Genomic DNA, 27,361 nt, shown 5'->3' with positions numbered 1-27,361 from the left:
CTAAGCAGGAGCCTTAAAAAATTAGGGAGGAAATGGGAGAAAAGAATGTGATACTTTAAAAATGGTAGTCATAATTGGAAAGAAAATTAGATTTCTGATGGATATTCTTACTGTATTACTGTTTTTATTTTGAGTATGTGGGTCCATGTCAGGAGCAGTACAACCTGCCGGAGTTCAGGGCTCGAAGGGTCTCAGTCCAGGCCTTAGGCAGAGGAAGAAGCACCCCCCTGCCCCGCCACCTTGGTCCCCTCCCTGATCCTGCCTGCTCCCAAACGTCACAGGAGCCTCTTCTCTCTCTCTCCCTGCTCACCACGCCCCCCACCAGCCTGGCATTCAAAGACCTTTTAAGTTCCCCTTATGCTTCCTGCTCCCAAGGGTGCCCAGGCTCTAGGCAGGTGTTGCTTAGGACCCACTACTAGGTGTACATTCCATGTGGACACCCTGCCTTTTCTCAAGCTGGGGCCCCACCCAGACTGCCCATCACATTCTAGATGTTGCCGGACCTCAGATTTCAGCTCTGGCTTCCAATTTGCCACCTGGCCTGTATTTCCCCCAAACTCCCAAGGGTCTGGGCAGAACTTGGGCCTGAACAAACAAGAGCGGGTGCAGTGAGCCTCCTAAGTGGCTGCATGTGGGGCCCACCCCTCAGAGCTTGTCCATTTTGAGAGGAGCAGGTGCCTCCATTTTTTTCACCACTGCTGCTCCTTTCACAGGGCCTCAGGGCCTCCGGTTCCTCCCCAAGCTATCTGTAGTAGAGTCGGAGTGTTGGATGCCCAAGTGGAGCCCGAAGTCATTGTGGGGCTGCTGAGAAGTCAGTCTCTACCTGGAGTCTGTCCAGTGACACCAGGTCAACAGATGTACAGTGCCCTTGCCAGTCCCTTATACCTAAGCCACCTCCCCAGTAGCTAGAATACCTGGAGGATCCTTCTGAGGGAGGTGCATGCAGGCCCAGTGGGTGGTGAATCCAAGATGAACCCACCCACCAAGGCAATGTTTCCTTGGGTTGAGCTGCCAATGGGTAGAACCCAGGAGCCCTCGCTGAATATGGGGCCATTGATGGCTAAAGTGGGCAGGGCCTCTGCCGGCCCACCCTAAGACATCACAAAGCTGGTGACCAATAGAAAGAGGCTGGTGCGAAGCCCCAGGAGCTCCCCTTGTCTGATAGGCACTGAACCTCATGGTGGCTGTGAGCCACTGGGGCTATCCCAGTCACGTGGAGCAGCAGAGGCTGGGCCTGGCAGTTAGGAAGCCCACAGTTCACTCCAAGGCCCTTGGCTGAGCCTCATGGGACCCAGGGAGAGGGGGTATCCATGGCCTCTCTCTGGAGCTCAGTGTCCAGTAGACAGATGATCTGCTGACTCTGCCTCCTGGGCCCTGCTCTGGTCAGAGCTGCACTGGTTGGACATAGCTCCGCGGGAAGAAGCCAATGCGCCCACAGTACCGGCCCCGCCACCAGTGGGGGTCCAAGGACTCCAGGACCTCGATGATGTCACCGCGGCGGAAGCTGAGCTGTGAAGGGTCTTGGGCTGAGAAGTCAAACTGGGCCTGGGCAAAGCAGGCCCCAGGCGACTGCAAGAGGAAGAAGTGGTTAGTGTGGCCCCTTCAGGAGACCCTAACAAGAGAAATGATTTGCTGCAGGTTGGGGAGGGCAGAATTTTTGAGGCAGAAATGAGGTTGAACTTGATTCTGCCTCTAATGCCAGGTGGATGACCACTACCCCATGGACTGCCTGCTGCCTGCCCCCTGCATATCTGCCACACAAACACTCTATCTACACAGAACAATATGACTATCTTGGTGGCCCAGCTGTGACCTGAGTCCTGGTCCTCAATGAGGGACTTTGAATAAGTCCCTGCCCCTCTTTGGATTTCATTTCCCTGGCTCTGCAGCAACCATAACTTTTGACTCCAGGCCCCAGGACCACAGGAACCACAGGGCCTTATAAACTATAAAGAGATATGTAGCTAAGAGCAGAGTTTATTGCTGTTGCCCTTGGCCAGGCTTTGAGAGAGAGGCTGTCATTTTGAGCTGCTCTCAACTCTCGGGCCTGGGTTCCAGTCCTATCTATGCCCCAAAGTGACTTTGGGTAAGTCCCTGCCCTTTGTGGGACTCAGTTTCCCCACCTAAGAATAGCAGCTGGACAAGAGCTCTCTACAGGCATGTTAGCCTGGCACCATGACAATTATGCCCAGTACCCTGGCCCTGCCTGCCCCACCAGAATCTCTGCTCTGAGCCTTTGGAATCTTATCCAGCATGGGTGATAGAATCAGTGGACAGGCTGTAATTAGCGGTTCTTTGCCCAGGAAGGAGGAGGTAGCATGGATCCCAGGAGACTGAGCCAGCTCTAGAGTCGCCAAACAGGGTGGGTGATCCCAGGGCTGGGTCAGAGCGAGGCGGTGGGTGTGGCAGCCCCCCAGCTCCAGCTCCATCCTGGCCTCCTTACACTCGTCAAGGTCAGAGCTGGCCCAAGCAGAGACGGGGAGGGGATGGAGGTTGGGAGTCAAAGGCCCAGAGGAAAGCTCACAGCTGACCTGGCCCCCAGGGTCAGGCTAAGGAGGCCAATCATCCTAATGGGACAGAGGATGCACTAAGTGTAAGGGTATCCCAAGGCACTGCTTGACTCTCCTGGAATATCAGATTGAAAGCTCATCTTATTGGATAGAGAGGAAACTGAGGCCTAATTGAGGGATGAACTGGCCCTAAGGGTTACACATGGCAAGGCAGTGGGAGTCTAGAAACAGGACAGGACTTGAGCTTCTCTGAGGCAACGGGTCAGCACCCTCCCAAGGCCTCGGCCATGGCCATTCTCTCTATACCCTATGCAGAGCAAAAGTTCAGCTGGGCTGTTGCAGAGTCCTGACCTCCAGCCCCAGGCCTTGCCAACACCCCCTTCCAAGGAAAATAGCATGTTGGGGCTAATAACCCCATTGGCTGGTGTCATCATCCTAATAAGAGTGAGAGCTGGTCCTCGGGGCCCCTTGATGAAAGGGCTGGCTGGCAAATTGCTGTTATTGCGAGGACAAGGGGTGGCTGGACCGCCCCTCACATACATGCACACGCCCTGTGTCTGGCCGGAACCTTGCCCACAAATGCTCACACTGCCCTGCACTACACCCAAGGCCAGCTCCTCAGGAGCAGAAACCAGGACTGAGCCTATGTGGTAGGTGGCCTTGGATGAGTCACATTACTCTCTGAGCCTCAGTTTCCTCACCTGTACAATGGGGACAATGAAACTCCCAGTGTACAGAGCACAGCTCAGTACATGACACACAATAGGTTCAGTAGGTGTCAGTACTTTCATTCACTAAACAAACATTTATTGAGTACCTACTGTGTGCCAAGTACTGCTGAGGACAAGTGAGACATAGTTTGCCTCATGAAATTTTCATTTTGTTCCTTCCTTTTCTTTCCCTCTTCTCCTTCCCTACCCTTGCTTGTCTCACTGCAGTGTCACCAGAATAGAACTTTACAACCTGGGCTGTACCCCCTCCTCCTGGGATATGGGGGCTGCTGGGGGAAAAAAGGAGGCCAGATTTGTACCGGGCCCCCCAGGTATCATTGCCCCTGAGGATGGCAGGAGGCACAGAGGCTCACACTTGGGCCAGCCTGCCATCCTGGCCTCTGCCCACCTACCTTGAGCAGGGGCTCCTCATCCCGCAAGAAGATCTGCCGCTTCTTGGCAATAGTGGTGGTGCGGTAGAAGTCGACCAGCTCATTGAGGGAGTTGAACTTCTCTTCCCACAGGAAGTACTTTCCTGAGGCTTCACGCAGTACCTTGAAGTGCTGCACCTGGTCCCCGTAGCTAAGGGAGAGGACCCATGGCCACCTCAGAAGGTCCCACGAAGGCCAGGGACCACTCCCAGCCTAGCACAGCCCTGGGTCTTCCCTTCTCACCACCATCTAGAACCAGGCCTTTCTCTTTCCTGGTGACACCTGGAGTCATGGGAAGGTGCAGATGGGGGAGGGTAGTCCCAGGCCCCATCGACCTGGCTCAATGTAAGACCTGGTTAGTACCAGCTGGCAGTGGAGTATAGAGTTAAGGCTGTGGACCCTGGACCAGGCCACTTTTTTACCATGGGATCTTAGGCAAGTCACTTAACTTCTCTGAACCTCATAACACTATCCTTCTGGGTAAGTGCTCAGAAAATTCTGACTATGGCTTATTGGCAACATTAAATGGGTTTTTCTGAGAGAGGTGATCGGACAGTATCTCTTTTCCTCGACATCCCCCTCAACCTTGACATTCTTCTCCCTCTCCCCACCCCTTGCGGACCTTGCAGTCCCTTGAGGAGTGAGTCCTAAGACTATCCTGACTCAGACCAAAGCCTGGCAGTGTGAGAGGAGCTTAGGCGTGTTGGGTGCTTCGTGTCCTCCTCATCCATATCTGTACCCACCTCAAGAATCTTCTATGGTGCTCCATTGCCCTCGGAATAACATTGTGACACCTCAGACTCAAGATCTGGTTCTGATTACATGTCCAGCCTCATTTCCTTTATTTACTCTCTGATGTGATCCGTGAGCCCCTTTCTCACCTCCCAGCCTTTGCCCCGCCTTCCACCAAATCCTCTCACATGCCTTCTAGCCCAGCTGAGGAGACAGCCTGTCTCTCCCAAACTGGCTGGCGGGGTGGAGCCCTCTCTGGCTGGGACTGGGCAGAGCGACCTGCCCGGTGCCTTCCCACACACTGCCTATCCCACCCTGGTTCAGGCCATGCAGGATCGAGGCCAGAGGTGGTGCTGGTGTGGGTAGGGACAATGGGCAGCACAAACCATCATCATTCCCTTCCTCGTTGTGCAGGCCAGGAGAAACAAATCGTGCCCCTTGTACAGTGGAGAAACTGAGGCCCTGAGTGCAGCCATGACCTGCCCAGAGTCACACAACAGCGAAGGCCAGAGCTGGGGCCACATCTGAGTTTCTACATGTCAAGTGTCACTCCAAAGTGCTCCCTGACTGGTTATCATTGTATAACAATACCAATAATACTGATTCCAATTGTGATGTTGATAATGTCCCAGATCCTGTCATTCTAAGTCCAGCCCTACTATGCTGTGTTGTGACCTGGGCTGTGATTCCCAAGAGGCCTTCCTTCTCTCATCCTCTCTCCTGGCCAAATCACAGCTACCCTTTCCAGCTCTACAGTAAACCTGCTTGGACTTATATTCCAGCTCACCATTCTGGGCTTCAGCTGATGTACTCCCCACAAGTGAGACGAGGCAAGCCTGGGACTCTCAGCTGTGCAGGTGACACCAACAGGGCCACTAGAGCCTACTTGGCCAGATTGGTGGCCTCAGGGGAACACAGAATAGCTCCAGCTCCCCCAGGAAGAAGCTAGTTTAGGAACCTGTCCACAGGTGGGCGTCTTACCTAGGCTGGTAGGGCCGACAGCAGGGAAAGCCTGAGGACCTGTGGGCATGGCTAGGTGTATGTGCTGGGGGCAGAGATAGCCACTGGGAAGGAGATGGCCCCTTGACCTCCTGAGCCACAGGCTGTGTTCTCTTTTTGTTTGAGACTAAATGAGAACCAAACACTGGTCTGGAAACTTGATAGTAAGAAAAAGAAAAAAAAACAAGCAAAAACAAAACTCCTGGGTTCTAAATGTAAATTTTGTTAAACAATTTTGGACACGGTGCATTTACTAGCCAGAGTTTGACAACAGCCTGAGTTCCTGAGGTTCACAGTCCGAGTACTCCCAGGACCTGAACTGAGTGCTCGTCTGTCACCCCCAGCTGCCCAGGCCTGCTGCTCACTTCCTCCACCTGTCAGCCCTGGGGCTTGTGTGCTGCTTCGTTAAACGTTTAAGATTAAAGATTTGCGACAAAGAGCTGTTTAAGATAAACGCTCTCTAGTTTAGGGGATGGGACGAAGTTGGATTCCCCCATCCTGACCAAGTCAATGAGTCAAAACCACACAGAACCCTTCTCCACTTTCAAACATATCTCCAGGCCTTTGCATATACTATTTCCTCCAAATTCTTCTCAAGTTAAACTACTCATACTTCAAGGCCCAGGTAAAATGGCCCAGTTTCTGAGAGCTGCTTCAGACTGCCTCCATCAGAGTCAGGGGGTCTGTGGGTTCCTCAGCCCTTGTACAGCCTTCTTGTAACCCACTGCTCATCAAGGCTTGCACACTAGACACCAAAAAGGTAGGGAGGGAGGAATAGGTCCTGAGGGTCTAGCCTAGTTGGGAGACTAGACTCAGGAAATGGAATGTCACAGCCCAAGGCTTAAGTGCTCTTTGGGGTACTTTGTCCTTGAAACCCTCTTCTGTCAGCTCTGAGCTGTGATTCCAGCCCTCCAGGCATCCAGACCCAGAAACAGGCCTGTTGTCCTCTCTAAGATGAGACTAGTTCTCAGGGTGGCTTACCTCCAAAGGGAGGTAAGGCTAGAAACTGAGGCTAGAAAATGCCTGAGGGTCTGTGGTCAGATGGAACAATGATTCTGGAACCTGAGACAAGGCTGCTCCTGTGCCATCAGCAAGCATTGTTCCTAGGTGACAGCCACTCATGTTGTCAGCTGTGGAATAGCCGGTCAGAGTCATGGGCTGTCCATGTTCCTGGATGGAAAAGAGGGCAGGCAAGCAGACAGTACCTTCTTCCTTGTCTGGCCTGCAGCTCCCGGAAACCACAAACTTCCCTTGAAGCAGCCTCTGAGCCTAGTGACTTCCTAGTGAACTGTCCCTGGGAGTGCAGGGTTTCCTGGCCCCAGGACTTGGCTGTGGTGTACAGAAATGTCACATCCAGTAGTGGAGTGAGGAAAACAAAGGCTAGGCAGGTGAGAAGCCAGGAAAAAGGGACCCTAATAACTCCACATCTGGGCTACCTGGTGCAGAGGCAGAAGGCCCTGACTTGGTGCTGGCCCCAGGGAGGATGCTGGGGTACAGGTGGCCCCTCTCCTCTGGGTAAGGGGACAGACAGGTTGTGGTAGGTTTGAAAAAGATCTCAACTCCAAAGGACCACAACTTTAAACATTTTAGTATTTGAAGGTTATCCTCAGTTACCTGGAAAGTTATTCAGAATGAAGCCTTCCCTGATCACGTAGGAGGGTCAGGCAGGGGAGGACAGGAGATGAGATGTGGGACTGGGGCAAGAGACCCAGAAATCTAGAACCTTCCAACATGAGAATTCCAGAATTCTCAAATCTGGGAAGCTTGCATATTCCAGCTTCTAGATCATGTGCATGGTACTCAGTAAATGGCAAGTTTTGTCCCTTCTACCACCTGGTCCAAACTTCCTGTTCTATAGCCAGGAGAACAAGCCCAGAGAGGAGAGGGGCCTGCCCACAGCCAGGGGCAGCAGTGCTGGCAACGCTGCTATGTGTGACCCGGGTGTGGTCCCTGCTGCTGTGACAGCCCCTGGCCTGATTAGTTACCACACCTGTCTGAGGCCAGGAAGGGCCATGCCCATCTGACGACTCCCAGGACTCGGCACCTGGAGCAGTCTCTCTCCCACAGCCATTCTGTCTCCCAGACTCCCCAGCCTCTCTCACCCGTGACTCACCAAGAACACTTTTTCATTTTTTTCTGCTTGGTCTTGGTCTTAGCCATCCTTCAAGACCCAAGTGGAGCTTTGAGGTATCTGAGAACCCCTTAGACTAGGGGTTGCCCTCTGGGGACTCTCTAGACCTTGACCCTCACCCTGAGACCTAGGGGAGCTGCAGGACATGTAGGGGGAACTGAATCTGAGTCCAGATGACCCCTGAACTGACAGGGATGGCTTGAGTGCAAATGGCCCTACTGAGCCCTCCTCGTCTGGAAGATGGCACAGCAGCCCAGAAGGGGTCTGAGCCTGGATGTGGCCAGAAGAGGGGCACTTGGAGCTGGTCCATGACATTGGGCAGTGCCTGGGGGTTGTGCTTGTGTCCTGGCCTGTGTGTGCCAGGTGTCTGTCTCCATTGTGTCCAGGTGTTTGTGTGTGTGCCTCTCTTCTTGTTCTGTGTGAGTGACTGTATGTGTACCTCCCTCTCTGAGGAGTCAGGGATGTGTTTGTTTCTGTGTGTGACCCCCCCACACATACCTACCCAGGGGGGATGAGGGGCTGGGCCCCAAGAACCAAGTCAGGCCTGATGCTAGTTAGTAGCAGCCAGTCCTGCCCAGCGAGTTTTTCTGGCCTAGTGGCGGTAGCAGCGAAGGTGACAATAGTAGCCCAGAGAGGAAATACAGGCTGGAGTAAGGTCAGAAGCCCCAGGACTACCCCAGCCAGGGCCTATCGACAGCCCTGGGCAGAGGCCTGAGTGCCAACTGGCTGTTACGTGGTCTCTATTAGGCGTGGCCCTTCTCTAGCCTCAGTTTTCCCATCTGTGAAAAGGGAGAGGGTGGTACCTGTATTGCAGCAGATATGAAATAGAATCAAACTGACCTCGGGAGGTCTTTGGGTCTCAAGGAGGGTGTGTGGAAAAGTAGACCCAGTCTATCAGAGTACAGAGGGTCAATGGATCCACCAGCTCTGCTATTATTTGCTGCTATTATGTGATGTTGGGCAAGTTACTGCACCTTTCTGAGCTTGTTTTCTCACCTGCAAGCTAGGTTTCTGGGGATCGCTTCCTCCCTGCCTTTGCATGCCTAAAACTGTGTCCCCCACTTCTTTCCTGCTTCATTTCCTAAGAGCCTTTATCATCTTTCAAGATTTTATATAATTTACTAACCATTTATTGTCTGTCATCCCAGTAGAATGTGACAGCCTAAAGGATAGGGAGCTTTGTGCTCTTTTGTTTATGGCTAAATCCCAAGCACCTAGGACAGGACCTGGTTTACAGTAGGTGCTCAGTGACCAGAGAGGCAGAGCAAACACATGTGCATTGACTCCAGGGCACCTCTAGCCTGAAAAGAAGCAGAATGCCTCACATGGGAACAAACTGTCATTTTTAATAGAGGAGTCCACAGTAGCCTGGATTGAAGTGTGGGGCCCAGGCATTACATCTCAGCCTTGGCCCCTGGCTTTCTGGCTGCCAGCTCAGTCGTGCTCCTGAAGGTGGAGGGAGACGGCATTTGTAAACTCATAAAGGGCAGCCAGCCATGGCCACTGTCGCTCTGTGAGGCCCATAAACTCCACTTCTGACAGCTTTATGGGGCTTGGCATGAGCGTGCGGGAGATGCCACGCGTAGTGGGGCGAGAGTCCCTGAGAGCCAAGTCAGCGAGGGTGGACGTGCTCTCACTCACAAGTCTGTGCAGCCATCACTTTTATAGATGGACATCAGGTCACTATCTTCACGTTATAGATGAAGACATTACCGTCAAGAGAGAGCAGGGTCTCCCAGAGGTTACGCTGCAGGTCCAGAGCAAAGCCTGGATGAGAACTCGGTTTCCTGCCTCCCATGCCACTGCCCCTTCTCTAATAGCCTTGGATTTATGAGGCAGGGCCAAGAAGCACTGTGTGGCCCTTGGAGGTTTAATATAAGGACGATTGCTATAACTAGCCTCTATGAAGTACTTACTATGTGCTAGGCATCATACTAAGTACTTTACATAGATGTTCATTTTACAGAAGTGGAAACTGAGGCTCAGACGTGTAGGTAACTTGCTCAGAGTTATATAACTAGTAGGTATCAGAGCTGAGATCCTTACTCAGAAGCCCGTACTCCTAGCCACATATGTGTCTCAGTTTCCTATTCTGATCCTTGCATGGTGGTCCTTCAAGAGCCAATGAAAGGCCCCTGTGAGAGATGATGAACTAAGAGTGACAGCCAAGAGTCCTGACCCAGCTGGGAAGAAAGCAAGGGTGGACAACACCACCCTGTGGTGCTGTGCACAAACCACAGCCGGTTAGGCACCGGAAGCTCCTGCTGGTTCTAACCTTGGGGTTTTGGCTGGATTGCCTTGTGGGAGGTGCTGGGGAGCACATTCAAGGATTTCTCTGAGGGATAGACTCAGTCCCCTTTCCAGGACAACATTGGTACTAGCTCCTCTGCTCAAGAACTCCTCCCTAGTACTCCCCATCTCCCCTCCTGGTTAAACTGGTTGCTATCTAAACCCACCCTCACTGACCGACCTCCAGGTATTTGCACATGCTGTTTCCTATGCCTGGCATACCCTCTCCCCTCTTTGTGCACCAAACTCCTACTCATGCTTCAGGGTCCAACTCAGAAGTCACCTCCTTTACCATGAAGAATGTGTCTGCTGTCATTGACTTTCCCTCATTCATTCATTCATTCATTCATCCATTCATTATGGAAACCTCTTGGCCAGGCCATGTATACTTCCCCACCACACTCCTTGGGTTTCACTCCTGTTCTTGTCCTGCCCTTGGTTCACACACACACACACACACACAGTAGGTTGAGATATGTTTGCACAGGTGGGACTGCGTTTACAGAGAGATACCAGAAGGGGGCAGTGCAGCAGGCACTAATGGCAGAAGTGCAGACACTGTGATTTGTTAGTAGGAGAGAGAGAATCTGGTAGGGGATTGAGAGGGCCACCACCCCTCCTCAGCTTGGGGTCCAGAAGCTGTCCCAGTGACTCCCCTATGCCCTGCTTTGCTGGGTGACCTTGGGCTTTGGAGCTGATTCCAGGAACCATTCGAAGCTAGACCAGCCTGCCTGGCAGACACCATTCCCAGCTGACGGAGTCCCTGGACAGCCAGCACATGGAAAACTACCATTTCCTGCTTTTTCAGAGAACTGGGTGGGAAGAAGCGGCTGGGCTGTGGAGGTGGGGAGGTGAGCCAGGGGCACTCCAGACGCCCACAACCGTCCTGGGAGGGAGTCAGGGCAAGAACTCACAGTACCCTCCCACCCACCCTACACACATACTGACAGTGTTCCCATTTTTAACATGGAGAAATAGAAGCTCAAAGACAGTAGGAGCCATTTCTATCCCTCAGGATAACCAGCCTGTTTCCAGGGGAAAAGGAAAGTGAAGAAACCTGATGGCTGGTTACACAGAGTGGAGGAGATCAAGAGGAGGAGCCTTCCGGACCACAGTGATCCCCCTACGAGGGCGCTTCCAGGCCCCAAATGGGAGATGACCACCTCTTAGCTCTCCAGTGTGCTGATCACAGACCACCCACAAGTTCTTAGTGGAAATGGACAGCAAGCACAGCAAGTACGAGCTTACCACAGGGCCCTAAGGAGCCTGAAAGGCATCAACCTGAGCTACATTTCTGCAAACAGAAACCCTCTCATGGGTCATTATGTCCCAGTCTGTTTGGGGCTGCCAAGGACACCATGAACCCTCTGTGTCTGAGTCTTTCTTTCTCTGCTTTGTTGGGATTCCTGTGAACCCAGTGCCCCTCACACCCAGCCCCTGTGTTAACCATCAAAGTGGTCCCATGTTCATTTATCCTTTGGAAAATCATTGAGCCACTGGCATGAACCAACCCAATCCTAGGCAAATGGTCATCCTGGTGAAGCTGCAGAATACACTGAGCAGCTACCGCCTCTCAGAGGCCACACGACTAAGCTCCAGGGTCCACCACTTGTCCCCTCCTTCCAGCAGGCAGCTTCTCCACCCCCATACTGTTCTTCGTGACAGTAAAAGCTGGCACAGTGAGCGCCTCTTCCATGTAGACTCCGCCCAGTGCCCTCAGCAATCCTAACAGTTGGTATTGCTGGTGGTTTCCACTTCAGAGATCCATGCCATTTCCTGGATACTTTTTATCTTCCCAATCCCCACCATAGTCCCAGATACCATCACCTCCCACCTGGCCTCCCAATGCTCCCACTTACTCCCAACCATCCTTCTTCCACATAGCAGCCAGATGGATTGTTGGAAAAATGGAAGCTAATCAAATTTCTTCCTGCCCGGGACCCTCCATGGCTCCCTATTGTACTGAGATAAACCTGACCTCCTTGTCAGGATCTGTCAGGCCCCTTCTTTGACTGTAATACCCACCCCAGTCTCCCTTGTTCCCTTTGCCCTAGTCATGCCACCTCCTATGGGTTCCAGTGCACCCCAGTACATTTCCACCTCAGGGCCTTTGCATTTGCTGTTCCCTCTGCCTGGAAGTTTCTTCTCCCATGTCCTCCTTCCTGGAGAACCTGGGCAGCCTCTATCTCCAGGTTCAGATCTTTGCATAAATGCCACTCCTCAGAGAGGCTGTCCCTGACCACCTTGGCTCCTACTGTATTCATTTGTTTTCTGTTCACGATTCGTGTATTAAGACATAAACTGATAAGGACACCAACTTTGGCTTTCTCGTTGTCATTTCCCTAGTCCCTAAAATAGCTTGGCACATAGTATGTAGCTCAATGAATAATCCTTGAAATAAAGCATCTAGATCCTACTGGTGCAGGTAAAGGGAAGCAGAGATTGCCACCTCAAAATATGTCTCTTTGGAATATCGATTATTTTAAGCTGGTTATTTTCAAGAAACAAAAGGCTCAGGAAGAACCTTTGACATCCCCTACCCTGAAGTGCCTAAAAAAATTAAGATAAATCTACACCAGGAAGGGAGCTATCATCATAAATAACTATAGTTTAATAGAAACTAGGTGTGGTATGGAGGAATCTAGCAAGGCTCTTTAACCAAAAGTCCTCTCTGTGTCCCATTGTTAAAGATGGTCTAGCAAACATTTATTTACCAAACATCTGTGTTTCATCTCTGTGTGAACTGCCTTCCTACCCTTTGAAACCCCAAACCACAACCTTCCTTTTTCTTTAGCTCAAGATGGTATATAAGCCTTAACTGCCCAATCTGAGGACAGAGACCTGCCAGGGGTCTGATCCCTTTACTCTCACTCCTGTTCCTGCCCCTACTACCTTCCAGCCTGGATTCTTCCATTGCCCCCATGTGGCCTCTGGGACTGGGTTCTGTACTGCTCAGAGGCTGCCTGAGTTGCTGCTTCGTTACAAAGCTGAACACTCACGTCACAGCCATCCTGCCTCTAAATAGTACCAGGCGCTATTCTAATTGCTCTAAATATGTTGACTCATTTATTCCTTGCAATAACTCATTTTACATGTGAAGAAACAGGCATAGAGAGGTTAAGTGACTTGCCCAAGATCATATAGCCAGGAAGTGGCAGAGCCAGAATCTGAACCCAAGCAGCATAGCCCCAGGGTCCATTCTCTCAACTGTGTCATCATATAGTGGGACCCTGTCCAGAGTATATCCTAGACACCTGCCCTAGTGTCTTGGTGCTCTCCTGCCCCTAGTCACTCCCATCACATCACTGCCAGCATCCTTCCTCCTCCCCTGCTGATAAATCTTTGATGGCTCCCTAAGCCAGTCATAGGATAATGTCCAGATCCCCCAGTTTGGAACTTGAGGTTTTGCAGTCAGCCCAAGCCTACTTTCTAAGCACATTCTCACTGCTCTGGGCCACATCCAGGGCTGGGTGTCCTTCCCAACCCCCATATGGCCACATTTCCAGGCATTTGCTTGGGCTGTTCCTCTCCAGGGATGCCATTCCTGCCACCTCAATTTGTGAGCCCATTCCATGCTTGGAGACTTAGCTCAGATGTTACCTCCCTGCCCACCCTCCCCTGCACCCCACCTCAGGTCACAACTCACTTCACAGAGATGGAGAACTCCCCTGGGGAGCTCTCACTCTCCCGGATCAGGAAGGCTCCCAGGTGGTTTCGCTTCATCAGAATCTCTTCGGCCAGCTGCCTGGAAATCCTGCCCAAGTACCACCTGCAGAGAGAGGGGGAAGGTGAAGGCAGCAGGGAGTCCAGATTACCCCCTTCCCCGTGCCCAGGTGCTCAACATTGCCGATCCTCACAGCTGTCCTGAGATGCAGGAGATATGATTGCACCCATTTTACAGATGAGGACCCTGAGGCACAGAGAGGCGAAGAAACGAGCCAAAGGTCACATGCTGTGGCAGGGTGGGAGCTGGGACCCGATCTCAGCATTTTGGTTCCCAAGCCCAATCCTTTCCCACCACGCCAGGCAAACACATACCATTATAAAAACAGAAATAGCAAACCTCAGTGAACCTCTACCCACTGAACCCCAGCTGAGCCTTTTGTTTTAGATGGTAGATTCTTAAAAGTGAAAAAATATAAAAACAAATAGCAGCTTCGACCTGGTGAGGAAGGCTCTCTCCCTATACCCATCTCATAGATGCTCAGACTGAGGCCGCTTGGATTTTTTTCTCATAGGTACAAGTCCCTCTTACCGCTGACCGGATAGTGCTGGGTATACAGAAGGTGCCTGGTAAATGCTTAGAGTCGTGCAAAATCCCCACCACTCCGAAGGCCTGGGAGTGAAAGGCAGGGATCTTGCTGCATGGCTCCAGGCAGCCCTGTGCCCTGCTCCCCGTCTCCTGGCATATGTAGGTCTCACCTACCCTCAGAGGGTCCAGGTGGTCTCTGACTGCCTTTCAGGTTAGCTAAAACACTGGGCTATTGTTTAGACGGGGAAACTGTGGCCCAGAGTTGCCAAAGTCTCATGGTGGGACCATGGCCGAACAAGGATAGGGCTCAGAGCCTCCATCAAGGTAATGTTTCCGTTCCCTCTTTCAGCAAACGCTTCCTGAATCTGAGCTTGGCTCAGAGCCGGGTTGCTGCGGTGGAAGTGAGGTGGGACCTTTCCTGTTGTCTAAGGATGTTGATGAGCCCTCGAGCTGAGAGCAGAGGGCAACAGGTGCAGCAGCAGATGCTAATGGTGTCCTGCCCATCTCCCCACTTCCCATTCATGCTCCACACAGCCTCCTGTGAATGCAAACACTGGGGATTCTGCCTGAGGGCTTTTCCTGGTGACTAACATACTTGGCCTGTGTTCTGAGCCCCTGGAACATTCTCAAGTGATGACTGAGGGGGCAGGTGGATAAATAGCCAGCTTTCTGACCTCTCCCCCACCCCCTGCGACGGAACACTCTTGGGTGCTGTCTCCCCCACTTCCCCAGCCGGATGGCACACCCAGAAGCCGTATCACTAACATACCCTATTGGCTCCTTCCCTGCCCACTTCCCACTCCAAAATAAAGTCTTTGTCCTCACTTTGTTCTCAGGCACTACTTCTGGGGAGCCCACAACCCCAGAAGTGATGTTCCAGCCAACTTTTGCCCCCCAAACTGATGGGGACCCTGGGCCCATCTCACAGTGGTGTCCCCAGCAGGGGAGATAGTGAAGGGGGTTGCTGAAGGTGGAGGATCAGGCAAACATCTGGAGAGTTTGGTCTGGTTCTCTAGAGTTTCAGAGTCCTGGGTGGAGGCCCCCAGGCCAGAGGCTGAGCTGGGATGAGGAGACCCGGGACTCAGAGGGGCGGAGAAGGGAGCACCTCTACTTGGAAGCCCCAGCAGGACACAGGTACAGGGCCATGCGGCAGGAGCAGAGGCCTAAACGGGCCCCAAGTGGGCGTTTCCTGAGGGCCCGGGTGTCTCCGAAGAACCCACAAAACCCCATAGGAGGCATCAGCATGTGGGTGGCTGTCATCTTCAAAGGCTGTTGCAACCGCACCCTCTGAGAAAGCTAGCCCTGCCCCCACCAGGGGTAGGCAAAGCTGGTCCTCCAGTGGTTTGAAGGACAGGGTGCAGGAGAAGGAAGCATTTCCTGCTGCCCCAGAACCCAGTTTTCTCCGCTACCAGAACCACTCCACTGGAGGCCATCTCGCCTAGTCCCCCTTTTTACTGATGTGGAATCTGAGGCACAGAGAAGGTCAAAGATCCCCTGAAAGATTGCACAGCAAGTCCTTGGCCTTAGACCCTCCCCCAGCTCCAGCTGCTCTTACGGGCTCCCCAATTCCTCTGTGCCTCCGTCTCCTCGTCCGTGAGACAGTGACGATAGTACCTAGCTCACAGGGCCCTTGGGACAGTGAGGGCCTTGCTGCACGCAGTGTTTCCTGCTGCTGCTGCAATGAGGTGGTTCACAGCCCTCCTCCCACGCATCTCTCAGTTCGGTCTGCCTGCTGTCCTCCCCGACAAACTTCTACTCTAACTTCCAAGCCCAGCAGAGCATGCCCTTCCTCTGGGTAGTCCTCCTTGACCCCCACTGGCCATGGAGCTGGGTCAGGTGCCTCCGTGGCCCCTGCTCTGAGAGTACCTGGTTTGCCTCATTCTTCCCTCAGGGGCCGCCTGGGCAGGCTGGGGTGACAGTGAGTGCTCAGGGAAAGAGTGGGCCTGGTGTAGGCACAAGGCCTTCTGGGACCTCAATCCTCCCCCTACCCTACACCCTGGGGCCCGATGGGCTGAGTCAGGCGCCAGCTGGAGTTTCCCCGCTGCTATTTTGGTACTGAGGTTAGCTAAGGACACACCTGGGCATGACCTCAGTAAGTGGGTTGGGGGCCTGACCTCCATTCCTGCTCTGTCCCAAACACAAGTGGCCAGAGCTAACCCCAGGAACCCCAGGGTCATTGGAGACTAGAACCCTACACGGTTCCCAACTTCTCTGGTGAAATCTTGTCTCAACCACTGGCACTGTCCTGACAGGTCTGGCCCAGGACCACAGCCTTTTATGAGCTTTTCTCTCGCTCTGCTCAGGGCTTCTCAGCAGCTGTGGGCCTTCGAGGCTTCTAGCCTTTGTCAGACATTGCCTCCACCTGGAGGCCTCTCCCTGACCTGCCAGCTCATCATGATGGCTCCTGCCTGTCCTCCGTTGGCCTGTAAATGCCTGCAGCACCTGGCCCTGGTTTGTGGCCCTGGGCTGGGTTCTTGCCATCTCTCTCATCTTCACTCATGCTCTCCCTTTACTGACAGGAGGACTGTAAGGCCAGAGGGCCAGACACCTGTACAATGTCACACAGCCCAGAGGGACACCACAGGGCCCACAGCCTAGGATGTCAGCTAGAGGCCGCAGCCTCTGTGGGGTAGACTGGGGTTGCCTGGAGCCCATGCAAAGTAGCTGGGGACCTGGGTGGGATGGGGCCTTGCCCAGCACAGGAAGCCAGAAGTGGTGGCAGCTTTAGAAATAACTCGAAGACAGATAAAGAGGAAATACCCTCAGGTTCCACCCCCGCTCTGTACCTCCCTTCCCTTTGAAGCTACAATCACACATACATCATGGCTCCTAGTCTGCCTCCTCCAGCCTCCCTGGCCCTGTCACCTGCCTCCATGTCTGACTGAGTTCTTTTCCTGATCAAACACCTCCATGGCTTCCTACCACCCTGGGCCTGGCATCTGAGGCCTTCCTGCCAGTCCCACTACCATAGGTTCTCCTTCATTGCTTTCTCTGCCCCTCTCCCAGGAGTGGTTTTTTGTTTTTTTCTCTCTTTTTCTACTTAGCTGACTCTAACATACCCTTCAAAACCTCACTTGTTGTCTTCTGAGAACACGTCCTCAGTTACGTCCTCAGTTAGTTACCTCGACACTGTCTTCTCACGTTGTACTTTCTTTACGTCCTATTACTCCCATAGGACAGGGCTGCTCTGACCCCAGCATCTTATCATGTGTTTCCAGCACCATCCAGGTCAGGGCCCTGGAGCTGTGGCTAGTGTATGGGGAATGACTGAGTAAGCTGCTATATCTTGGAGCCACCTCGGCCATCATTTTAAGCATATCCAGTTGATTTTCCATAGATTCTTGGCCACTTAGGCCTGTCCTGGGGCTGGGCTCTATCTCAGCCATTCTCAGGGCAGCAACGTTGAATGTCACTTGCTAAGAGCTTGACTGGGGGCTTCCCTGGACCAGAAGGTCCCAGACCTCAGGATACCTGGGCCCCATACATAACTCCTGCTCTGCTCTGGTCCCAGATTCTGCTTGACCAATGTCCAGCTCCCCCTCATACCCCAAAGGCAGGGACCACAGAATCTGCTTCCTGCCTAACCCTCCACCCCTTCAACCCTACTCTCACAGAGGGCTGAGCTGGCTTCTTAGAGAGAACTCTAGCATCCACCACAGATTGGAGCCTCTGGCCTCCTTGTGCCACAGATAGAGAAACCGAGAAAGGGAGAGCAGGGACCTGCCCGAGGCCGTGCAGCAGCCAGCCCAGCACCAAGGGCCTTCCTCTCCAGGGCTTTCCCGGATATTATCTTGTGTTTCAGATCCTCAGTATCATGGCCTGGGCTGGCCCTGACTCTGCCACCCTTTGGGCAAGTCCTCACATCTCTGTTCCCTGTCCCTGCTTAGGATAGAGACTAGAGGGCCCGGACAGATGGACAGAGGCCAGGAATGAGGAGATCCTGTGTCCAAGGGATGCACCAGGCAGCGCAGCTCAGTCTAAGCCAGGCTGGGTGGGGACATTTGGCTGCAGGGGTGGGGGAGTGCCTTGAGGTCACAGGGCTAGGGTGACGGCCACTCACGGGTGGGGCTTGACACGGATGTAGTTCTTGGGAATAAACCCCTCGACACCCCGGAGCTCAGCCTTATACCAGTTCTGGTCATCTTCCATGTTCAGGATCTGCGGGCAAGAGGAGAGACAGTTGTCACCTGCTGAGGGCCCCCTGCTCAAGTGCCCTGCAGGGTTTACCCAAGCCAGCCCTGGGCCCATTTCGCAGAGGAGGGGCTGGGAACCTGTGCAAAGTCGCAAGGGCCATGTCTGATTCCTCGGTTCTGTTTATTCCCCCAGAAGGGCCACAGCTCCCCTGGGTAGGAGAGTTGCAGACCAAGAGGAGGTTTTGGTCCATAGGTTGAGCTTTGGTGGGGCTGGAGCTAGATTCTCGTGCTCTGCTACCCAGACCCCCAGCATACTGTGGGGTCTTGGGGACAGGTCTGAGGTGCCTTGGTTCCCGAGCTGTACCCCCAAGCATGGGGGTCCCAAAGCATTTGCATACCAGGCACTGAGAAGAAGTGCAGAAGTCCTCAGGGAGGTCATGGAACGCCAACCTGAGCTCAGCACCTGGTAGTGCTCACTTTGAGTCACTTGCATTTAAATAGCCCTTACAGTCTGAGTTCAGGGGTAATATTCAGGCACCAGGGAGCTGATAAGGGAGACCTTTGGGCTGGGCTGAGGCTGAGGCCTGGCTTGCTCACATCACAGTACTCTTTGTCCATGGCATGAAGCCCCTACAGCCCCACAGGGCCAAGAGGAACTGAAACAGCCAGAGTGTGGGTGGGACTCATGGGTAAGCAATTGAGCGGCTGTAGGAGAAGCAGGCCAGATCTCTGGAGTAAGTAGAGCATGAAGCTTAGGGCTCCCTCCTCCCTTCTCTGGGTGAGCTTTCCGTGTGTCACCTCAATTCTTATACAACCCTCTGTGGTCAATATCACCAAAAGCTATTTCACAGATGAGGAAACTGAGGCCCAGAGGGAGGAAGTAAGCCAGGCCAACAGGAGGGGTGAGGGAGAGCCCATGCAGCAAGCCAGGACTTTGCGGGCTGGAGTCTTTGGCTCAGTGGTCTAAGTGGGGCACTGATCCACTAGTTTTTATACCATTCTACCTCCCACTTTGTCTCTGGACCCAAGCCCAGAGGGACATCTCCCCTGTCAGCCCTGTAGCAGGTTCCAACATTGGCTCAATCCTAGTGGTGATATTTATTGAGAAAAAATATTAGATATAGAACAGCATCCCAAGTAGGCACTACTACAGGAGCAAAGGCTTGGGGGAGGTTGGCACAAAGGCATCAACTCAGGCTGTTCGATTTTGCCAAGAGTAGCTGGGATTAAATCTCTTGGGCCCAGGCCTAAGCCCTTACCCGTGCAGGCAGGCACCCCTTTGTCTGTTCACCAGACTCTTCCTTCCTTCCCCCGTAGCCTGAGCAAGGTCAGCAGCCCCAGGGACAGACGGAAGCAGGTGGCTGACTTAGAAAAACTTTTGCTGAAAACAAAACAAAACAAAAAATTCTCCCGACTTAATAAGAAAATTAAAACCTGTGGGCTGCTTTCCACGGCCACAGATTCAAGGAAGATGCCCGAGACCCTGCCCCTGACTCTCTCCATAGCCTTGGCTTCGGTTTCCTCATCGGTGAAATGGGCACGTATATGGCCTACACTGAATGTGGCAGTGTCTTGTGAACTATAAAGTCCTGTGCAGACATATATTTAACCCCTGTTTTGTTTTATTTTCCTATTATCTTTACTCCAAGGACCCAGAAATGTTCTCATTGTTTATATTAGCTGAATTCTTACTGTTAATGTGGTTCAAAAGCCTCAGACCCTTTGAGACCTGGGAATTCCCACAAAAGAGAGAGCCTTTCCTCCCTGGTGAAACTCACATCCTGGCCTGCCCCTAAGCCTTGCCCCTGCAGTGCTGTCTTACTCCTCTGTGCCCTGGTTAATGCACTCGCTCATCAGCTATTTACTGAGCACCTACTATGTTGCCAGCACCATGCTAAGCCCTAGCAATATAGCAGGGAATAAATAGCTTACAGGTAACAATAGACGAGGAAGGAAACAAGTAAACAAAGCAACTTAATGTAGTGGTAAATGGTCTGAAAAATATGTCAGGATGACATGGATGGAGGATGTCTGGCTGGGAACAGGGGTACTGCCAACAGGAGTCATATGGGGTGCTCAAGAAAGGCCTCTTTGGGGAGTGGCTCCATAGTATAGTGGTTAGCACATCTGCTTTACATGCAGAATGTCCTGGGTTCATGTTCCAGGTGGAGCCACGGGCCCACTGGGTGTGCACTGGGCCCTGGGTGCACGCCGCAGGGGAGATGGCAACATCTGTAGGTCAGGGCTGGAAGTGTGTGTGTGTGTGTGGGGGGCGGAATTAATTAATTAAAAAAAAAAAATGACCTCTTTGAGGAGGCAACATGTGAGCTAAGGCCCAAATTACAGGAACCAGACATGAGAAGATGTGGGGAACAGTATTCAAGGCAGAGAGAACAGCCCGTGAAAAGCCCCAGAGGTGGAAGCAAGCTCTGTCCCCAGAAAGAAAGGAGGCCAGTGTATTTGGAGTTAAGGCAGGAGGGGCAGCACTGTGAGCTGAATGGAGAGAGGTGGGCAGGACAGGCAGGGCAAGAGCATGTAGGTCTTGTACACCAGGGGAAGCACTTCAGACTTTATTTTAAAAGCCAAGAGAAGCCATTGGAGGGCCATCGAGGGAGAGTCAGGTTCTGAGTGTGGCTGCTGTGTGGAGACTGGGCTGCAGAGCAGAGGAGGCAGGGGCAGTGAGGAGCTTCTGCACTAACCCAGGTGAGCAATGATGGTGGGGGCGGCACGTGATGGTGGAGGTATTTAGAAGTCGTCATATTCAGAAAAGGTTTTGGCAGAGTCACTGACAGGACTCAACGAGAGGGTGGGTATGAGATGAATAGGGAATAGCTGAGACAACTCTGAGGGTTTGGGCCTAAAGCTGGCAGCCTGTCATGGCCATCAGCTGCGGGGGAGCAGGTAGGGGGAGCTCAGGGTTGGCTGTGTTGGGTCTGAGGTACCATCAGCCTTCCCTGTGATGCTAAGGTAGCTGTAGGATCCCCTGGGTCTTGGGGGCCAGGTCATCCATGGAGAGATGGGGGTGAAGCCACCACCCACAGCCTTTATCCAGCCAGGAGCATTGAGGTACTGTGTATCCAGAAATGCCTGGTCCATCAGAAAGGGGGGGTCTTTTTTCTAGAGAAGTGATGTTTGGGGACATTTGTCCAGAGCGGGTCAAGGTGCCACCGAGTTTTCCCCCAAGACTAAAGGCCAGAGTTTTTCCCTGTGGGCTCCTAGAGGCTGGAATCTATCTGGTCAGCATGGCTGTGACAGGGCCTGGCCCACAGACAGCACTCAAGAAAAGCTCATTGGATGAGTAAATGGGACAGGTCATGGAGCTTGGTTTGCACTCCAGCCCTGCTCAGTTAGGGCTGGCCACCAGACCCATGCACTGTGGCTCTGACCTGGAGAGGAAGAAGGGATGCAGTGGACATCACAGTCACATTTTTACAGTTATAGAAAGTGGGCCCTGGACTAGTGTGAAATGGGTGAGGCACTTTGGGAGCAAAATTTAAAGGAGCTCTAAAAACTCAGGAATCAAGATAAATAATATTTTAAGATGATATGTTAAAAAATAAAAATTAATGCCAAAACTCTGAATGTGGTCATTAGTTAACAATTTATCAATATTTATCCTTAATGTAACAAATGTACCATGCTAATAATGGAAGATATTCCCAGCAGAGGGAGCTGGGCATATGGGTATCCCTCCATACTATCCTCTCAACTTTTCTGTAAATCTAAGACTGTTCTAAAAAATTAAGTATATTTAAAAGTGAATGCAAAAAAGAAATCTATCCAAATCTGAAATAAAGGCAAGATTTGAACTTCACAAACCGTGAGAGTGAAAGCCCTACTACCTCAAGGCTCACCTCCTAGAATTGACAACTGTTAGCTTATCAGGACACTCTTTTTAGTCTTTTTTCTAGGCAAAGTTTCAGTGTGTGAATGTTAGTTTTCCCTCTACAAAACTAATATCTATTGATTATCTTTGTGAAGTTGACTCTCTATCTGTGTATTTACGTTTACGTTCTGTTTTTTGCCACCTAATATTGCATTATAAGCATTTTTATGTCATTAAATGCCCTCCCAAAATAGCATTTTTAGGGCTGTATAATATTTTGTACCATACTGAACAGTAGTCTAGGTTGAATCTATATTGCTAACTCTCACCAACATTCTCCATCTCTCACCTGCTTCATTTTTCTCCATGTACTGTCTCCACCTGACAAACTCTCTGCTTTTTACTTATTTATCTGGTTTGTGGCCCATGTCTGCCACAAGAATATCAGCTACATGAGCAGTGACTGTGTCTGTCTTCTTCCTGCTGATTCTCCAACTCCAGGACCCAGGACACACTGCACATTCCCTGAGTCCTTCATGGATGAATGCAGAATGCACAGACATCTCTGATTATGCTTCAGTTTCCCAGCAGCAGAGTTTCTGGGTCAGAGATGCTCAGAAATTTTTAAGGCTTTTTATATGTTTTCCAAAAGCAATTCAAAATGATTGTGCCACTTTACCTGTCTACTAGCCACATGTAAAAGTACACATTTTTCTATACCCTCAACAACCTTGGAGATTCTTTTTAAAATAAAATTTTGCTGATCTGGCAAATGGAAAACAGTTACTTGCTTTAAGTTGCACATCTTTTGTTGTTGGCAAAATTGGGCACATATTTGCTTGCATTGCTTCTTTGGCAATTTTTCTGTTCATATCCTTTGCCCATTTTTCTATTACGCTGTTTGTGATTTTCTTATTGATTTATAAGAATTCTTTACATATATAGTACATAAATATTTCAACATTTTTGTCACGTATTTTTTCTTAGTTTAAGCCACCTTCATTTCTTACCCAGTAGATTGCAACAGCCCCTCCTTGCTTCCATTCCTTTCCCCCTTCCTATTTTTTTATTTTTATTTTTTTAGGCGAGGCAACCCTTGGTTGACCTCACAGATTGCAAGGAACTTGTCAGCTTACAATCCCTTATTTTTTTATTTTTTACGCCTACAGCACCTGGTCTTAGGTGGTCTTCCATCCAAATACTAACCAGGTCCGACCCTGCTTATTTTTTTTAAACGTAGATCTGAACAAGTCTTTTCCCTGCTGAAAACCCTTCAGTGAGTACACTTCACATTTAGAATAAAATCCACTTTCTTCACAGGCCCCGATTCCTTCATACCTCCTGACATCATCCTTACTTCCTCCTTCTTACTCACTGCTCTTCAGTCACAGACCTTTCTTTCAATTCTTCAAATGTATTAATATGGTCCTGCCTCAGGGCCTTTGCACCAGCTGTTTCCCCAGCCCAGTGCTCTCTGTTCTTTGCATGGCTGGTTCCTGCTCATCCTTCAGGTCTCACCACAGGTGTCACCTGTTTTGAGAGACTACCCTGGTACCCACTGGTTACTGTGCATTCCATCTCCCTATGATGATTTCTTCAGTCTACTTAGCACCTCCTGATGTCACTTACCCTCTGGAATGTCAGCTCCAGGAGGGCAAAGACTTTGCTTTGTTCATTGCTGTATCCTCAGTACTTAGAACAATGCCTGGTACAGAGAGTAGGTGCTCAATAGCTCAAGAGAGAACAGATTGGTGGTTACCAGAGGCAGGGGGCAGGGGTGGGAAAAATGGGTGAAGGAGATGAAAACGTACAAACTTCAGTTATAAGATAAATAAGCTCTGGGGATATAATGTACAGCATGATGATTATAGTCAGTTATACTGTGTTGTATGATTTGAAAGTTGCTAAGAGAGTGATCTTAAAAGGTGTCATCAGAAGGAAAAAATGTAACTATGCGAGGTGATGGATGTTAACTAAGCTAATTGGGTGATCGTTTTGTAATATAGACATATATCAAATCATTATGTTGTATACCTTAAACCAAACAATCTTATATGTCAACTATATCTCAGTAAAACTGGAATAAGTAGCTCAAGTGTTTGTTGAATGAATGATGGAAAAGGCAGCCCTTCCCACTGTCTTCATTCCTCCATCATTTTTTGATCTTGAAAGGTCCACTCCTTGGTCTCTATGGATGTGAGGTGCAAGTCCCACTGGGAGGTGCCCCAGTTTCAGCTAATATTTTAATCCTTCCTTCCTTCCTTCCTTCCTTCCTTCCTTCCTTCCTTCCTTCCTCCTTTCTTCCTTTCCTTCCTTCCTTCTTCTTCCTTCCTTCCTTCCTTCCTTCCTTCCTTCCATATTCCCCATGTCTTATTGAAAGCCGGCTATGTATCAGGCACTGTTTTATGTCTTGGGGCTCCAGTGTTGTCCCTACCCTCACGCACTTACTCCTTCCTTAGCAGCCAGCACCTCTGTTAGACGCAAACATACTCGGAGTCAGCTAACACTTAAGCAAAGTTTAGTGGAAAACTTGACTAATCTTGGGACTGGGATGGGGATGGGGGGCACAGGAGTCTGGGAGGGAAGTGGGAATGTCACAGTCTTTATAATTGCCTACTGGCTGATCACTCAGTTGAAGCCCATCACCCATCCCATTCCTATTTCCTCACTATTCACTCACTCCCAAGTCTCAAATCTGGGTTTTGAGACCCCAAGCTCCTCTCAGACTGGTAAATGAGGTCTCTGAACTAGACTTGGCTCTTGCAGAGTCCCACGCCCTGCCTAGACAGTCCTAGTGCTAAGCCTGCCCCATCCCAGCTGGCCACATGTCCATGGGACCCAACCGGTAGCTCAGATGTACGTAGTTACCAGCATCCTGGCATAGAGAAAGCGGGTGGGGGATTTCCTCAAAGGGATGTGGGTCCTCTTGGGGAATATCAACCTCCACAACCCCCAGCCCAACCCATTCAGTCTCACAGGGGACAGAACACAGTTTCCAGAGTCAAAAGACATAGGTCCAAATTTGACTCCATACTAAGCAAGTCATGTCACTTCCCTGTGCCTCAGTTTAATCACCTGTGAAATGGGGGTGCCAATCTTCCCCACCTCAGCAGTTTAAACAGGACACTGACACATCGCCAAGCTTGGGACTGTATATAGCAGGATGCCAGCAAATGGGAGTTCCACATCCCTTCCTGTGTTTGAAGCTTTGGGCCAAGAACAGGGCCCAGGGCTCAGAGTGAAGAGACATCCAGTCTAATGCCCATTGCTCCAGGGCAGAGATTGAGTTCCAAGGAGGGGAGTGACTTTCTCAGAATGATTTTATGGCAACTCCAGTGCCTAAGTAGTGGAGTGGCCACTCCTGAATCCAGCCCCTGAGTTCTGCTTTCATATGCAAACTTGTAAGCAAGAACATTTCCAGAGAGAGATCCCACAGACTCATCTACCTGGACAACCCTTGGAAGACTGCGGTGTTCATTAAAAGGGCCCAGACAAGGAAACATGAGCTGTGATAGGACTTGATTATCCCTTTTCACCATGCTACTGGGAACCTCATTCTTAATACTTAAATCACAGCTATTTTCACCCTAATAAATTAGCATATATACTTATTTCTTTCCTAAGAACTTCTTCCTATCCTCCTCTCTCTCTCCCTCCCCCGTACTTTGTCTCTCCCTTCATGTCTCTCTCTCTCTCTCTCTCTCTCTCATTTCGACAATTGTCTTTTCAAATTCTCTCCTAGAAAACTGGATGTGGAACCAACTCCCACCAGGCACTATGCTAATGTCTCCTTAAATCCTCACAATGGCTCCCAAAGGAGGGATCATTAATTATCTCCTCATTTCCTAGATGGAGAAGCTGAGACTCAGAGAGAAGAAGCGGCTTGTCCTGAATCACATAGATGATAACTGGAGAAGCTAGACCTGTCTTCCTCTAGTGACTCTGTTTGGGGAGGCCTTCTAGACCCCCGGTTCTTAAAGCTCCCCATTCCACATGGGGCCCATTCAGCCAGCTCCAGCCACCCTACCTTGAGTGTGTCCCCCTTGTTGAAGGCCAGCTCGTCGCTCTCTGTGGCCTGGAAGCTGTACAGGGCCACGGACTCCATCTCGCTGTCCCTGAGCCCCAGCAGCTGGGCTGAGAGCAGCGCTGGCAGCTTCCTGCTTCCTCTGCAGTCGAGGACCGTCTTCCTTTGTTTTGAGAACGTGTTTGTTCTTTTGAGGCTGGGACTGAAACTACCCCTGACAGGGGAGAAACAGGAAGCAGAGATATGTCACAGAGCAGGGAGAGCATGGGAGCTGGCCTGCCCCCTCCTCAGACCCCAGAGGTCAAGTATAGCCCTAGGGGAGTCTCTAGGCAGCCCTGGGAGTGGGGGGTCTCTCTCCTTGTACCCGTGTTACAGATGATAAAACTGAGGTCTCCTGAAGAGAATGCTGCAAAGCCATCTTGCCAGCTCAGGCATTATATTGTGGTCCCAGCCGCTCCCACCACTTTGCCAGTCTGTCCACCACATTTTCTAAACTCCAATGCCTCCTGTGTCTCCCAATGCCCACTACATCAACCCCAAGCTCTTTTCCTGGTATTTAAGGCCCTTCCAAGATACCACCCCCACGCACCACCACACAGCTTTTCAGGCTTATTCTTTGTTATTCCGCTTCCCTCTAAACAAACCATGGCCTCAGCCCCAGAAGTGGGGACACACTATACTTTCATTTTATTTCTCAGGCTTTTGCACATGCATATCCCTCTGCATGGTGCTCTCTCCCTCTTTCTGCTCCCAGGAGACTCTTATTCATCCATCGATCCCCAGCTCAGAAGGTGCCTCTTCTGGTTTAAACACAGGGCACCTTCAGTGAGATGGAGATCCTATGGTCGAAAAGAAAAGTAAATAAATCTTTACTTTTCCTCAGTAGACTTGGTATGCGCAGTGGTATCGGTGCAGCAATTCTGACACAGTTGCGTGAGTATCGTGGGAAAGAGCATAAATGGATAAATACGGTGATATTTTTCTCTCTGGGAAAGAGAGGAAACATAAAACTGGAAGGGGAAACTAAGGAAGAACCTTGTGGGAATTGGACAGATAAGTATGAAGTGAGACTATGTTTTTTCTGTTAAAAAGAGTTTTTCCTCCTTTATTTATATCAATATGGTTATATCATGCTTTCATATTTTAGTTAATGGATTACAATCCATTACTATCATTATTTCTTTTCAATGCTTAAATTGTCCCAGATTTGGCCAACGAGACCCACTTCAAGCTGCTTCCTTGTCTTTCTGACAAGTTTCCATCATTCACTGAATACTTTTTATCTTTCTGACAATATATTCTAGGCTCATCCAGGACTTTTCTA

The 27,361-nt window shown here is 50.9% G+C and overlaps 1 protein-coding gene across 1 annotated transcript; it reads right to left on the bottom strand.

Annotated features, from left to right (window-relative positions):
• Positions 1-278: 278 nt before the first annotated feature.
• Positions 279-26,264, bottom strand: GRAP (GRB2 related adaptor protein). Its single transcript, XM_039847520.1, has 5 exons — positions 26,041-26,264; positions 18,115-18,212; positions 13,449-13,571; positions 3,634-3,802; positions 279-1,569 (listed from the first exon to the last, which is right to left on the bottom strand). The coding sequence occupies exons 1-5, from the start codon at positions 26,116-26,118 to the stop codon at positions 1,384-1,386; spliced, it is 654 nt and encodes a 217-aa protein (XP_039703454.1). The 5' UTR covers positions 26,119-26,264; the 3' UTR covers positions 279-1,383.
• Positions 26,265-27,361: the final 1,097 nt, after the last annotated feature.

Source organism: Pteropus medius, unplaced genomic scaffold (genome assembly GCF_902729225.1).
Source record: "Pteropus medius unplaced genomic scaffold, Ma_sr-lr_union100, whole genome shotgun sequence".
In the NCBI taxonomy this organism is placed as follows: domain Eukaryota; kingdom Metazoa; phylum Chordata; class Mammalia; order Chiroptera; family Pteropodidae; genus Pteropus; species Pteropus medius.
Note: the sequence above shows the minus strand (reverse complement) of the source record. Positions and strands in the feature narration are given on the sequence as shown.

Excerpts from the sequence above, each read along its gene's own strand:
- GRAP (XM_039847520.1), bottom strand. The coding sequence starts at position 26,118 with ATGGAGTCCGTGGCCCTGTACAGCTTCCAGGCCACAGAGAGCGACGAG. Across the intron at positions 18,213-26,040 it reads ACAAGGGGGACACACTCAAG|ATCCTGAACATGGAAGATGA; the intron begins GTAGGGTGGCTG and ends TCTTGCCCGCAG. Across the intron at positions 13,572-18,114 it reads ATCCGTGTCAAGCCCCACCC|GTGGTACTTGGGCAGGATTT; the intron begins GTGAGTGGCCGT and ends CTCTCTCTGCAG.